Below are 15,648 nucleotides of genomic sequence, written 5' to 3' on the forward strand. Positions count from 1 at the left end.
TCTTGTTGTGGAGCATGGGCTCTAGGCGCATGGGCTTCAGTAGTTGTGGCTCGCGGGCTCAGTAGTTGCGGCTCACGGGCCCTAGAGCGCACGCTCAGTAGTTGTGGCACATGGGCTTAGTTGCTCCGTGGCATGTGGGATCTTCCCGGCCCAGGACTCGAACCTGTGTGCCTTACATTGGCAGGCAGATTCTTAACCACTGAGCCACCAGGGAAGCCCTATCCACTTAACTTTGACCCAAATTTTCTAAAACTTATCCAACCCTAGTAACTTTTTATTGAGTAACAATCATTAACTTTCTGTGGAACTAGCGTTCCTTACAATCTACTTTGAGAAACAGGGATCAGTTCAAATCTTTCCTTGTATAGCTGAAAAAACAGAAAATTCACTTACGAATTCATTGAGCATTTATTAGAGGTGGGCTGAGGGTATCCTAAATGCAGAGCCTGTGCTAGGTTCTGAGACCTATGCGGAAGTATAATATAATAAGTGTAATAATAATAATTCATGCAGCACTTACCACATAGCCAGGCTCTCCACTAACCTTTGTGGTCTTCCATCTTTACAAGAAGCCTATGAGATGTGGTTTTGTACCCATTTTAAAGATGAGGAGACTGAAGCACAGGGAGATGCTGTGAGCTGCCCGGGTCAGCCTGCATACCGAGCTCCATCTCTTAATGAGATGTTTCCGGTCTTCATCATTCTAGTGGCCCCTTGAAGAAAGCTGTGTTTCATCAGGAAGCACAGAGCCGGGGAGGTATTGAGAGCAGGGCTGTGGTGGGGACGTCACCCCCTCTCAGTGCCTCCTCCCCCACTTTTGTCCCCGCAGGTCTACCTGGCTGAAGCCGTGCTGTGGGAAGAGAGCAGCCGTGTGGCAGGTATTTTTGCTCAGTGCAAGTGTCAACAGTTTCCTGGTAGCCTGTGTAATATTGGTGGTGATTCTCCTGACTCTGGAACTTCTAATAGATATAAAGCTTCTCCAGTGTGAGTAGCAAGAGAGATACATATGTAAATACATATGATGTCAATATTCCATGTGCATTCATCAGGGGTCCCCAACTAGCAGTGTGATCTGCCCCCAGCCTGACGGCACTGCCCACCCCTGGCCCCATGGCTCATGGGTATGACCACTGGGAGGAAAGCATCTGGCAGCTTCTCTCCCTGCCACCCCCAGCATCGCTTTGCCCCGCTCCGCCCAATGTGGCCTCTTCACTCCCCTTCCCCAGCATTCCGTGATCAGAAACTGATGAGATCCAAAATGTTGGGGACCCCTGTGTGCACCATTTTTTTTATTGTTCCCGTTTGGAATTTTCCAGGTTGGGATTTGCTGTAGCTTAAAGAGAGTTCCCATGTGTGGAGGCGTCTCACCTTGTAGTAACTAATAATGACAGCAGCCACAATGACGCTATGATTCCTTGTATTTTTATCCATCTGTAAGTTGGCAGCGTTATTTATCTATAACGTGATCATTTTGAAAGCACTTCTCCATGTATTTGACCCTAGCAGCAACCCTGTGAGACAGGCAAGACTGGTATTATCCCTTTTTATGGATTTGGGAATTAAGCTTGGGAGAAGTTAGACTTTTCCTAGTTGAGAGGTATTAGAGCTGGGACTTCAAGCCATCAGGCCCGTTTTCTTTCCCAACCTGGTCCTCTGGGTGTTCGTCCTAGTTTCATGTTCACGGGAGCCTGACGCACATGGCAGCAGATAGCTTGTCCGCCACCTCTTCTGTCCTTCCAAGTGTCCCTTGGGAGCACGTCTGTCAGAGTGGAGGGCCCTCTTCCTGCCTCCCACCCTGTAGACCCCTGTTTGGGGCACCAGCAGGGGGCCAAGGGTCTTGACTCTTGGCTTTGGCTGAGTGAGTGGTTTCTGGTAGAGCTCCTGGCTCCCCAGAGGTCCCCCAGTCAGAAGACGGCTCATTCAAGTGCAAATGAAAAAAAGAAATGAAATTGTTGACCCCCCCGCCACCCGAGAGATTTCCTTTCCTGCCATTGGCCAACGTCCAGGACTGTAGATCTGGCCCACCCCCGGACCCATTCAGTCATCTTAGACTTGTATTCTCCAATGCCCCCAGACCCTTTACTGGAGTCTGTATTCAGGGTTCGTCCTCTTCAGGGTTCCAAGTCCTATTAGCCTTCCCCGCTCTCTGAGAGAGGACGGCGGGGAGTGCAGAACTGCTTTTGTCTGATAAGCCTCGTTGGCTTTTGTACAGCTGGTGGCCCCTTGGTTCCAATCAAAGTATCTTCCAGCAGAAAGTGACTAGCACCGATTTTACAGTCAACCTGTCTTCAATTAAACCATGTTGTATACTTTCCCTCCTACTCATTGGTATGTCTGCTTTTTATGAGGTCTGACCGTAACAGAGTCATTCTTTCCTGGGTTATACTTGGGGCTCCTGGCCGCTCAGGCATTGAGTAGAACTGAGAACACGGCCGACACTGGAATTTTGCTTAAAACTAAGCGTCCAGGAGATTGATTTTGGTGGGAGATCCACTAGCAGCTCATAAAAGGCATCTTAAATTCCATAAAATGCACAATCAGAGATTTATTGCTCTTCTAAAGCAAACCATAAAAAAAGGCACAGGAATTCATTTGAGAAATAATGGGGAGAGATTTTATGCTTCCAGAATCATCTGGAGGTCTCTTCAGAGTCACACAGGCCTCAGCCTCCCGGTTCCCACTCGTATTCATGTGACCCAGGACGGAAAGAATCCACAGTGTGGCAGGACTTGCCTTCTGAGGCTCGTATTGGTCCAAAGCCAGGAACCCCAAAGTCTCCCACTTGGAACCTGTCTTTGAAGCCTCCTTCCCCCAGGACATGCTCCAGGGCCTTGTTTCCACCCACCCCCAGGGCTTGCCGATGTCAGAGCTTTGGGGGAGGCTGTGGGTTCCTCTCTTTCGGCCAGCCCACCCCACTGATAGCTCTGGGCATCTTTCCTTGTCCCCCAGGGGATCTGAGCTGCGTGCTGACCAGAGGGAAGTGTGCTCCCAGCTGCATTCCTGCACCTTGTTTTAGTCCTGCCCCACTGTCCGGGGATGTTCTACCAGTATCTCTTTTAGGCTGGTCCTCTGAGGGGGCATCCCCTCCCACCCGCTCTCCATCGGAGCCCACCTGACCTTGTCCTGGGCCCCAGCACCCTACTTTTGGCCTTACTCCCTGATAAACTACGCTCCGCTACAGCTCAGAGGCTGGTCACGGCCCCTGTATTGTGAAAGGGCCTGCCAGAGGTGCTGCCTTAATGCCAAAGATTGCCTGGTGGAAGGGGAGGTGGGAGCTTTCAGTGGCCGATAGCTCTCCCCGCTCATACTCTGGTGTCCGGAGGCGTGGCAGCCCCCAGCTGCTCGCTCTGCCACTTTCGGGAGGCTGACACCCTGCCCCACCACTGGTGTCCTCTCCAGTCCCGGCTCCTGCCTTCTCCCCCAGAAGACCCTGGCTGACGCCGCCGTCTCAGCCACTCAGAATTTTCAGAATGAGAAGAGTAAGCTTGCCTGAAGCCCCACTCACAGTGCACAGTGCTTTGGGGGTGAATTGTGGGGATTTCTGGAAGCTCATCTCGATCTGACCGAAGCTGCCCACCCAGGTCTGAGGTGTCTTCCTGCTCCCTCTGGAAGGCTCCCCTGGAAGGCTTCTTTCTGGGCGCAAAGCCCACGGCGGCTGATGGGACGGAGCTGGAGCTCTGAGAGGCAGCCCGTTGGATGGAGGGAAGAACAGCATCACTGGCCCACCAGCCTCCCACCACCTCCATCACAGACACCCCTTAAAGCTGCCTGGTGTTCTCTGGCCCGAATGCATCCAGTTCTAAATACTCATGCTCCGGGCTCCTGGAGGCCTGCCTCCGCGCTGTGAGGGCCCCTCTACAGTTGCACCTAATTCCTTGCTCCTAAAATTGGCCCCTGTTATTGTGCTTTTGCAGTTTCCAGTGCATTCCAGTTTGCTGGCGTGATACACTGGATCAGTCTGGTCATTCTCTCAGTGTTCTTCTCAGAGGTAGGTCGAGACTTGGGCCCCGTGACCATCTCTTTAGGGCGACTCCTGGCCCGGGGAGACCAAGCTTTATTCTCTAAACACTTTCTAATGACAGACCCTCTGCCAGACCTTGAGGCTGCAAAGAGGGAGACACGATGCAGGGAGCTGAGTTCTGTGCTGGGCCTCAGCGAGTGACCCAGACGGTGAGCAGGTGTCGTCCAGGTGAGGGTAGATGGTGACATCTGTGAAGGTGAGACTGAGTGAGACATAGTTGAAGGAGAGCAAATAGTTTGTGTGACCGGTAAGGAGAAGGCGGAGGCCGGGCTGAAGCCCAGGGGGCTGGAGGTGGGGAGACTGATTAGGACGCTGTGGCCATGGTCCTGGGTACATAGGTGACTTGCCCCTCGGGGCCGAGGCCCAGGGGGCAGAGAGGGCGGAGTCACAGGGCTGGGCAGTGGACTGGACCCAGTACTTCAGTGGGTACACGGTCTGGCTAGACTGAGCTGTGCCCCCTCTGTGGGAGCAAAGGGGCACGTGTCTGGGATGAGGGAGCATGGGTGCCCTTCGCCGTTGCTAGAGCCAGCTGATGAAGCCCGAGTCCGTATCTCTATGTGTGAGGTAAGAGGGAAAAAGCACCTGGAAGCTCGTGGACCCTGGGTTTTGGTGGGAGCTGATAGCCCTGAGTGGGTCTGAAATGTGTGGGAACAGTTCCACCACCTTGACATGGGGGTGAGGCCTCTCACAGTGACCCCCTGGCCTGTGTTTCAGGGGCATTGACTTGGGGCTGCTCCCGGCAGGGTCTTCAGGGGAAGCCGAGAAGACTGGGCTTCATCCTATGTGCGGTGGCGGGTCTTTGAAGGACTGGAGAGTTTTGTGTGGAAATCCTGTTCCTCCTAACAGAAGACGGGCCCAAGTCAGCTGGCCACTGGCCCACTCCCTGTGTGTGCCCTCGGCCCCACGACCACAGGTCCAAATTAGCCCATGCAGAGCCCCAGTGGGGCCTTTCAGCATGGTCAGCAACCGTGGGCGGAAAGAAAGGAATACGGTACAGAGCCTGCTGGGGTGGCATGTATGCCTGCACGTGTGCGCGTGCACACACACACACACACACACACACACACACACACACGCACGCAGCTTACACCAGCAAGGGTCTCAGAGGCAGAGGGGGCTCTGAGTCCCAGAGCCCAGCGGGGCCTTGAAGGAGGAAGGATGCTCCGGGAGAGCAATGCTGTGGGTGGAGGTACGGAGGAAAAGTTTTTTGTACTGTGATCAGGGAGCCCAAGGAGTTAGGCACCCCAAGGTCCTCCTGGGCTGGCTCTGACCCCATCTAATGGCACGCACTTTCTCTCTCAGACTCAGGGGAGGCCTGCGCCTCAGGCCTTGAATGCAGCATCCTGAGTCTGGGTGTGGGGTGTGGTGGGGCTGGTCAGCAGGCATTCCAAGCATGGAACATTCTTTCCCAGGCCTCGGCTCCCGCAGCCCACGGGGTTGGCAGGCGAGGACTCCGACACTGCCCTTCCTGGGAAGCGTCCCTAACAGCTCGCCGAGGTCATTGCCCTGGAGGCGCCTCAGACCCCCGAATAGTGCCTGCTCCCCAGCCTGCTGCCCCTTGGAGGGTCCTGCCCTCCTGGCCCCCTTTGTCTCCGCTCACTGGGATTCCCTCCCATGCACACATGGGCTGTAGCCAGATGTCTCCTTGATGCAAACCTTGGAAAATGTGCCATGTGTCTGTGACTGCCAACAAAAATGCTTAATCAGTTGCTGCGGTTCTTCCATCTATCCCTCTGCTTTCGTTTTATTGGCTTTGCAGAATTTATCACCCAGTGTTAATTTGGCATTCCCTTCCTGTCACTGCCGAAGACGAGCCACCTGAAACAGACAAGCGACAGTGCAGAGGAATGGCGGCCTCAGATCCCCCCCTTCGCCCCCCCCCCATGCCACGGAAGAGTCTGGGCTTCCCACAGGCTCAGCAGGGAGAGCTGGGGGCTGGCGGAGGATGACTGTGACCTTGGACCTGGTTAGAGATGGTGAGGGTGGGGGTGGAGCTGTAAGGTGGGAGTAACAGAGGAGTAACAGAGGAGTAACGGGGTAACAGGAGTAACAGAGGGGTAACAGAGGAGTAACAGAGAGATAATAGAGGCGTAACAGGAAAGTAACCAGGGAGACCTGCCTCCCCCAGTACACCCAGCCCAGCGTGAGCAGAGGGGCTGGTACCCAGTGATCTCGTGAGGAGGCAGCCCAGCTAGCAAGCCGGGGTTTCCACGGACCTCCCAGGAGAACCTAGCATCCGAAGAGGTTAGAACAGTCCCATAGAGGCCCCCTCCCCCTGCTCCCCGGAGGGCTGGAAATGTGCAAAGGTGTCTGTGCTTCTCACAATGACTGGGGCACAATGACTGGGGCACGGTGACTCCCTCTTTCTAGTGGGAAGGGCCAGGGCAGCCAAACATCCCTCAGCCACAGAGCAGGCCCTGCGTTATTTGCCTGCTGAAAATGCCAGCAGTGTCCCTTTAAAACCACATGGACGAGGACGGCAGCCCAGGGTCACACAGCCAGTTCCCACCAAAAGCGGCCCAAGGCTCTGGACTCTTCCTCTGGTCCGTCACCACTGCATCCTCCCCATGGCCCTAGTGCCGGCAGGTGGGGAGCAGACCAAGTATCTGGGGGAAGGGCCTGGACCAGCAACTGAGAAAGAAAAAGCCCAGCCCTGGAATACCTCTGACTACAAACCCAGCACAACTGGCACGCCGCCTCACCTAGGGAGAAGCGAATGCCACCCCTTCGGGGCTGGCCTTTCTTCCTCTGGGAAATGGCTGCAGGCCAAGGGTGGGGGTCAGTCCGAGCCAGATGACTTAACATGGGTGTGGTGTCACAGGCAAATTCCAAGAAAGTCCAACCCAAAGGACTCCTGATGCCAGGCAGCCTTTCACCTTGTGCTGAGCGATATTCCACCCCTTGTCCCAGCTGAGCTTTAGGACAGCCCCTGAATTGGGCGGGACACTTTGTGAGTTAGGAAACTGAGGCCTATAGGAGGAGCAGAAACCGGCCAGGCCTGCAGGTGGGACAGATGCAGGCCTCGGGGTGGGTGTGCAGTGGGCCAGCCCATCCTTGCCCATCTCAGAGCTCTGAGGGCGGCTCCAGGGAAGATGCCCTGGAGGACAGAGCTAGGCCCACAGAAGAGAAGTGCAGGGCTGGTTTGGCCTCAGTTTGAGGACATCTATTCAAATAGGCCGAGCTATTCACCAGTGAGGCAGGTGAGAGCAGGCGCCCCGCACCCAGTCAGGCTGTGTGGGTGCCCGACAGGGGCCCGAGGTGCAAATGGGTGCCTGGGAGGCTTCTGGGTCCTGCCGTGCTAGGTCAGGCAGGGTCATCCCACTTCCATGGGGCCCTGCAGCACCGAGATGGGGCAGAGCCTTTGGAATCCAGATGGAGAATTACGCTAACGGTGTTTCCAAAGTGCCCCCCTGCCCTTGTCTGAGACCAGGCCCAGCAGCCACTTGCCACCAGGGAGGCCAGCAACTTCTCTTCCTGAGACTGCAGGAGGCCTTGGGGCCCAGCCAGGCTGGGCTACCCTGCAGCAGGGCCTTAGTACAGGTCATGGGGTGTCGGCCCCATCCCCTAATTGGGGTGGAGATGCAGAGAGGCCCTGCTCTTCCTGGGAGAGGAGAAAGCCAACCCACAGCCGGCCTTCTAGACAGGAGCCTCAAGGCAGCGGCTGCAGCTGCTGCGTCCTCTTCCTCGTCCTCCTCCTGTTTATTATTATTAGGATTCAGTTGAGGTGACATTTACATAACAAAACATTTTAAAGGTTCAGTGGCCTTTAGCACACACACAGTGTTGTGTGACCATCACCCCTTCCTAGTTCCAAAGCATTTTCATCACCCCCAAAGGAGACTCTGTCCCCATTAAGTGGCCACTCCCCCATCCCCCCTTTTCCCCAGCCACTGCCAACCACTAACCTGCTTTCTGTTTCTATGAACTTAACTCTTCTGCATATTTCATATAACTGGAATTGTATGATGTATGACTTTTTTTTTTCTTTTTTTTGGTGGTACGTGGGCCTCTCACCGCTGTGGCCTCTCCCGTTGCGGAGCACAGGCTCCGGACGCGCAGGCTCAGCGGCCACAGCTCACATGCCCAGCCGCTCCACGGCACGTGGGATCCTCCCGGACCGGGGCACGAACTCATGTCCCCTGCATAGGCAGGCAGACTCCCAACCACTGCACCACCAGGGAAGCCCGATGTATGACCTTTTGTGTCTGGCCCTTTCATGCAGCACAGTTTCAAGTTCATCCACGTTGTAGCATGCATCAGTGCCTTGTTCCTTTTGATGTCTCGATACTGTTCCATTGTATGGATAGACCACATTTTGTGTATCCACCTGTCAGTTGATCAAGGTTTCCTTTAACATCAGCTATTAGGGCCACCTCGTTCTCCCCGGCACTGTCTCTTAAAGTTGTCGTCGGCTGCGCTGGGTCTCGAGGGAGTCTGGCCTGCTGGGTTACCTGTGCTGTGTGCCAAGCGAGGGCCGTTGCCAAACTAAACTGAGTCAGGACCTCCCTCATCTGTGCACATCAGCAGCCACCCCAAGATTCTGGATCTGTGAGGGGTCCCTCTCCTGCCTGCTCCCTCCTCCCAGGGGGGCCCTGGTGAGCCTCAGTCATCAGATGGAAGGCAAGAGGGTTGTGCTTCTCTTTTTTTAAATTTATTTTTTATTTTATGTTGGAGTATAGTTGATTAACAATGTTGTGGTAGTTTCAGGTGTACTGCAAAGTGATTCAGGTATACATATACATGTATCTATTCTTTTTCAAATTCTTTTACCATTTAGGTTGTTACATAATATTGAGCAGAGTTCCCCGTGCTATACAGTAGGTCCTTGTTGGTTATCCATTTTAAGCATAGCAGTGTGTACATGTCAATCCCAAACTCCCTAACTGTCCCTTCCCCCCGGTAACCATAAATTCCGTTCTCTAAGTCTGTGAGTCTGTTTCTGTTTTGTAAATAAGTTCACTTGTATCATATAAGCAATATCATATGATATTTCTCTTTCTCTATCTCACTTACTTTACTCAGTATGACAGTTTCTAGGTCCATCCATGTTGCTGCAAAATAGCATTATTTCATTCTTTTTAACGGCCGAGTAATAGTCCATTGTATATATGTACCACATCTTCTTTATCCATTCATCTGCTGATGGAATTTAGGTTGCTTCCATGTCTTGGCTATTGTAAACAGTGCTGCAAAGAACTTTGTGGTGCTGTATCCTTTCAGACCATGTTTTTCTCCAGATATATATCCAGTAGTGGGATTGCTGGGTCGTATGGTAGTTCTGTTTTTAGTTTTTTAAGGAACGTCCATACTGTTCTCCATAGTGGCTGTATCAATTTACATTCCCACCAACAGTGCAAGAGGGTTCCCTTTTCTCCACACCCTCGCCAGCATTTATTGTTTGTAGATTTTTTGATGATGGCCATTCTGACTGGTGTGAGGTGATACCTCATTGTAGTTTTGATTTGAATTTCTCTAATGATTAGTGATGTTGAGCATCCTTTCATGTGTTTGTTGGCAATCTGTATATCTTCTTTGGAGAAATGTCTATTTAGGTCTTCTGCCCATTTTTGAATTGGGTTGTTTGTTTTCTTGATATTGAGCTGCATGAGCTGCTTGTAAATTTTGGAGATGAATCCTTTGTAAGACGGCGAACTTAATCGATGAATGTTTTGTGTGTTCTGACTGCTCCACCCACCAGCTGTTCCCCAGTCTCTCTCCCTTCCCTCAGCCTCTCTATTCACTGAGACACAGTATTGAAATCAGGCCAGTTAATAACTCTGTAACGGCCTCTAAGTGTTCAAGTGACAAGAAGAGTCACACATCTCTCACTTTAAATCAAAAGCTAGAAATGGTGAAGCTTAGTGAGGAAGGCATGTCAGAAGCAGAGACAGACCAGAAACTAGTCCTCCTGCGTGAAACAGTTAGCCAAGTTGCGAATACAAAGGAAACTTTCGTGAAGGAAATTAAAAGTGCTACTCCAGTGAACACACGAAGGCTGAGAAAGGGAAATAGCTTTACTGCTGCTATGGAGAAAGTTGTAGTGGTCTGGATAGAAGATCAAACCAGCCACAACATTCCCTTAAGTCAAAGCCTACTCCAAAGCAAGGCCCTAATTCTGTGAAGGCTGAGAGACGCGAGGAAGCTGCAGAAGAAAAGTTGGAAGCTAGCAGAGTTTGGTTCATGAGGTTGATGGAAAGACGCCATCTCCATTACCTAAAAGTACCTGGTGGAGCAGCAAGTACTGATGTAGAAGCGGCAGTGAGTTATCCAGAAGATCTAGCTAAGATCATGAATGAAGGTGGCTACACTAAACAAAGGACTTTCAATGTAGACGAAACAGGCTTCTACTGGAAGAAGATGCCATCTAGAACTTTCATAGCAAGAGAGGAAAAGTCAGTGCTGGCTTCAAAGCTTCAAAGGACAGGCTGACTCTCTTGTTAGGGACTTAGGCAGCTGGTGACTTTAAGCTGAAGCCAATCCTCATTTACCATTCTGGAAATCCTAGGGCCCTTAAGAATCATGCTAAGTCTACTCTGCCTGTGCTGTAAAATGGAACAACAAAGCCTGGATGGCAGCACATCTCTTTACAGTAGGGTTTACTGGATATTTTAAGCCCACTGTTGATACCTACTTTCTTTCCACATATTAGTGCTCACTGGCAATGTGCCTGGTCACCCAGGAGCTCTGATGGAGATGTACAAGGAGATTCATGTTGTTTTCATGCCTGCTAACATCTATTCTGCAGCCCATGGATCAAGGAGTAATTTTGACTTTTTGGTCTTATTCTTTGAGAAATACATTTTGTAAGGCTCTAGCTGCTACAGATAGTGATTCCTCTGATGGATTTGGGCAAAATAAATTGAAAACCTTCTGGAAAGGATTCACTACTCTGGATGCCATTGGGAACATTCATGATTCATGGGAAGAAGTCAAAATAGCAGCATTAATGGGAGTTTGGAAGAGGTTGACGCCAGCCCTCATGGATGACTTTGAGGGGTTCAAGACTTCAGTGGAAGAAATAACTGCAGATGTGGTAGAAGTAGCAAGAGAGCTAGACTTAGAAGTGGAGCCTGAAGATGTGACTGAATTACTGCAGTCTCATGATGAAACTTTAATAGGTGAGGAGTTGCTTCTTATGGGTGGGCAAAGAAAGTGGTTTCCTGAGATGGAATCTACTGCTGGTGAAGATTGCTGAAACGACCACAAAGGATTTAGAATATTGCATAAACTTAGTTGATGAAGCAGCAGCAGGGTTTGAGAGGATTGACTCCAATTTTGAAAGAAGTTCTACTATGGTAAAATGCAATCAGACAGCATTGCCTGCCGCAGAGGAATCATTCATGAAAGGAAGAGTCAATCCAAGCAGCGAACTTCTTGTTATCTTATTTTAAGAAATCACCACAGTCACCCAACCTTCAGCAAACACCGCCCTGATCAGTCAGCAGCCATCAACATCGAGGCAAGATCCTCCACAGCGAAAAGATTACAGCTTGCTCAAGACTCAGATGGTTAGCATTTTTTAGCAATAAGTATGTTTTAACCAAGGTATGTACGTTATTTCTTTAGACATAATGCTATTGCACACTTAATAGACTACAGTGTAGTGTAAACATAACTTTTATATGCACTGGAAATCAAAAAATTCCTGACTTGCTTTATTGCAATATTCACTTTTAAAAATATATTTTTAATTTATTGAAGTATAGTTGATTTACAGTGTTTTGTTAATTTCTGCTATACAGCAAAGTGATTCAGTTATACATATAGATATACTTTTTAATATTCTTTTCCATTATGGTTTATCATAGGAATTTTTTTTTTTTTTCGGTTCGCGGGCCTCTCACTGTTGTGACCTCTCCCGTTGCGGAGCGCAGGCTCCGGACGCACAGGCTCAGCGGCCATGGCTCACGGGCCCAGCCGCTCCGCGGCATGTGGGATCTTCCCGGACCGGGGCACGAACCCGTGTCCCCTGCATCGGCAGGCGGACTCCCAACCACTGCGCCACCAGGGAAGCCCCAATCATAGGATTTTTTTAAATAAATTTATTTATTTACTTGTCTATTTTTGGCTGTGTTGGGTCTTCGTTGCTGTGCGTGGGCTTTCTCTAGTTGCGGCGAGCGGGGGCTACTCTTCGTTGTGGTGCACGGGCTTCTCGTTGCAGTGGCTTCTCTTGCTGTGGAGCACAGGCTCTAGGCACGCAGGCTCTGTAGTTGTGGCCCACGGGCTCTGGAGCACAGGCTCAGTAGTTGTGGTGCACGGGCTTAGTTGCTCTGCGGCATGTGGGATCTTCCCAGACCAGGGCTCGAACCCGGATCCCCTGCATTGGCAGGCGGATTCTCAACCACTGCACCACCAGGGAAGTCCCCTATCATAGGATATTGAATATAGTTCCCTGTGCTATACAATAGGACCTTGTTGTTAATCCATCCTATATATAATAGTTTGCATCTGCTAATCCCAATCTCCCAATCCTTCCCTCCCCACCCATCTCCCCCTTGGCAACCACAAGTCTGTTCTCTATGTCTGTGAATCTGTTTCTGTTTCCTAGATATGTTCATTTATGTTGTATTTTAGATTCCACATATAAGTGATATCATATGGTATTAGTCCTTCTCTTTCTGACTTCGCTTAGTATGATAATCTCTAGGTCCATCCATGTTGCTGAAAATGGCATTATTTCATTTTTTTTTTGGCCGAGTAATATTCCACTGTGTACATGTACCACATCTTCTTCATCCATTCACCTGTTGATGGACATTTAGGTTGCTTCCATGTCTTGGCTGTTGTGAATAGTGCTGCTATGAACATAGGGGTGCATGTGTCTTTTCGCATTATAGTTTTGTCTGGATACATGCCCAGGAGTGGGATTGCTTGATCATATGGCAACTCTATTTTTAGTTTTCTGAGGAGCTACCATACTCAATATTCGCTTTATTGAGGTGGTCTGGAACTGAACCTGCAATATCTCCAAGGTGTGCCTGTATAGTCTTCTGTCTCCCCCATCACCTGGTGTAGGGCTGGGCATCTGACACCCACCAATGAAGGCATGAATAAATTAAACATGTGAGAAATTCTTTTTCAAAATCTTGTTTTCATTTGCCATGACCTTGACAATGATCTTAGGGAGCATGAAAGTTGGATATAGAGATGAATTTTCTAAACAAGTTGGAATGTACTGCTTTAGACAATGTCAAGCTCACCGCTGGTGGAAGTCTGCAAGCTCAGGCTAGATGACCAGCTCATTGGGCTACCAGACAAGGGATGAAAAATCATTGGAAGGTGGTTGGGCCATGCAACGTAACCTTTAAGGTCCTCCCTCCAGCTCTGAGATTGTAGAAATAATCCCAGGTCCAGAACATTCCACTTAACACCACATTCTCAGCAACAACTGATCCATGCAAGTGGGGAGAGCTGGGCTAATACTTCTACCTCCTGGAGGAGGGACCTAGTAGGGAAGAAGCACATTCTCAGTGACCCTTGGCCTCAGACACAGACCAAGACCTCATGCCGGGCTGTCAGGGTGACATTCAGAAGGAGCTGAGAGGCCACCACACGGACAACCCAAAGTTTGGGTCCCTGGTGACTCCTCTGGATAAGCACAAGGTTCCGTCTCATCACCCTGATGTATAACAATAATCCTCATGTTTACAAAGATAATTCCACCCATTGTAGAAAATACAGACAAGACAAAACGAGAAAAACCAAATCGCCCACAGACAACCACTATTCACTTGGTTTACGTCGACAGTGACCAAGTCACTGGACATTCTCATCGCCCACAGACAACCACTATTAACTTGGTTTACGCCCAGTGAGCCTCTTTCAATGCCCAAGTGTGTACGTACACACTTTTTCCTTAAGAAAAACGGGGTTATAGTGGACCTGGTATTCTGGAACGCACTTTTTGTCTGTGAATATTTTGTAAATGTCTTTTCATGTACATATTTTTACAACCACGTGCTTGGGATTCTACCTGGTGTTTTTTTTTTTTTTTTTTAATTAGCAAATAGTTGAAACACATCAAAAACATAGTGAACCATTTAATGCACACATGTGTTCCCACCATCCAGCTTTGTCAAATCCTAACATTTTGGCAATCCCCTGCCATACAGTGGCTGCAGCCATTGTACGATGTCCCCAGATTAACCCTCATCTTGGACTTGTGGGATTTCTCCCCGTTTTCTGCTGTTATAAACAGCAACAGCCCTGCAGACTCACCCCATCTCAGCGTGACTCAGTTTGGGTTTAAGAGCAGTGGCCCTTGAGCCCGTGTGACGCCGCCCCCTGCTCCTCTCCTGCCCAGAGTCCTCCCTTCCGCCCTCGCCTCACACCACTTCTGGCTGTTTCTGGCTGTCGTGGCGTGTCCTCCCACCCAGGCGGCAGTTCATTCATGTGGGCCAGTGGCATAGAGGGAAGGCCAGGCCCAGGCTCTGAGCCTCCTGGTTCAGCCTCCTGCCAGCTGTCTGGTCCTGGGGAGGTCACTTAGCTTGTCTGAGCATCAGCCTTCCTTGTCTGTAAGAGGAGGTTAAAAATATCCATCTTAGAGGGATTTTGTGAGAAACGAAATAATGTGTATAAAGTCCCTCTATTAGTCTAGGTTTTCCAGAGAAACAAAACCAACAAATATAACCTAGATGTGTATATTTATGTAATAAGAGAGATTTACAGCTTCTTGGTTCACGTGGTGACAGAGGTCAAGAAATGCCCCAGATCTGTAGGGGGCAAAAGCTGGAGGCCCAGGAGAGCTGATGATGCGCATCTCAGTGCACGTCGGAATCTGCAATGTCCCAATTCAAAGACAGTCAAGCAGAGAGAGCAAATCCTTCCTCCCTCTGCCTTTTGGTTTTATCAGGTGGATTGGATAGGATGAGGCCCGTTCACGTTGGGGAGGGCAATCAGCTTTTACTCATTCTTCCAGTTCAAATGCTAATCTCATCCGAAACATCCTCCCAGCCACACCCCAAATGAGGTCTGGCCAGGTATCTGGGCACCCTGCGGCCCAGCCAAGTTGACACGTAAAATTAACCTCCTAGCTCCTAATACAGAGCCTGGCACAGAGGAAGGACTTGATAAATGGAAGCTCTTGCTAATTTATTCATTCAGCCCACATTTTTGAGTGACTCCTTGCCAGGTGCTGTAGGTGGTACTGGGCGTGAGGATTCTGCCCTGATCATCAAGGTGCAGGCCCAGCTCAGGTGTTTGCGGTCTACTGGGAAGCCGCCAAGGGGACGTGTGTAATGAGAGAACCGGAAATGGAGCTTAAGTCTCCTGCTGCAGTCAGTAGGAGACCTCAGAGGGAAAGCAGGCTGCTTGCGGATGTGTGAGGTGCTAAGTGCACGGTGGGGATAGAGGACCTTCAGGCAGCAGTCACAGAGCAGACAAGGGACAGCGTGAGCGACCACAGCGTGCCTGGTTGTTGACTACAGCAGGGAATGGTGAGAGATGTCCTGGGGACCAGGCCAGGTCATGAAATGCCCTCCATGTCTTGCTCAGGAGTGGGGGTCTTGTTTTGAAGGCAGTGGGGAGGAGGCTCCAGGCGGGAGAAGCGGGTGATGAAGTTGGACTTTTAGAGGAATCCCTCTGGCAGCTGGTAAGCAGCAGCGGTCGGAGGTGGGGGGAGACTGGAA

The 15,648-nt window shown here is 50.5% G+C and overlaps 2 protein-coding genes across 4 annotated transcripts in view; both read left to right on the forward strand.

Annotated features, from left to right (window-relative positions):
• UBE2Q2 (ubiquitin conjugating enzyme E2 Q2) overlaps positions 1 to 15,648 on the forward strand; it is a 369,008-nt gene that overhangs the window by 312,936 nt on the left and 40,424 nt on the right. The window lies entirely within an intron of this gene.
• TMEM266 (transmembrane protein 266) overlaps positions 1 to 15,648 on the forward strand; it is a 144,161-nt gene that overhangs the window by 73,764 nt on the left and 54,749 nt on the right. For all 3 annotated transcript variants that reach the window (XM_004276351.3, XM_049706610.1, XM_049706609.1), the window contains 2 exons: positions 830 to 984; positions 3,915 to 3,988. In XM_004276351.3, the coding sequence (XP_004276399.1) occupies positions 830 to 984; positions 3,915 to 3,988 (229 nt within the window). The remainder of the gene's footprint in view (positions 1 to 829; positions 985 to 3,914; positions 3,989 to 15,648) is intronic.

Source organism: Orcinus orca, chromosome 2, assembly GCF_937001465.1.
Source record: "Orcinus orca chromosome 2, mOrcOrc1.1, whole genome shotgun sequence".
Classification (NCBI taxonomy): Eukaryota; Metazoa; Chordata; class Mammalia; order Artiodactyla; family Delphinidae; genus Orcinus; species Orcinus orca.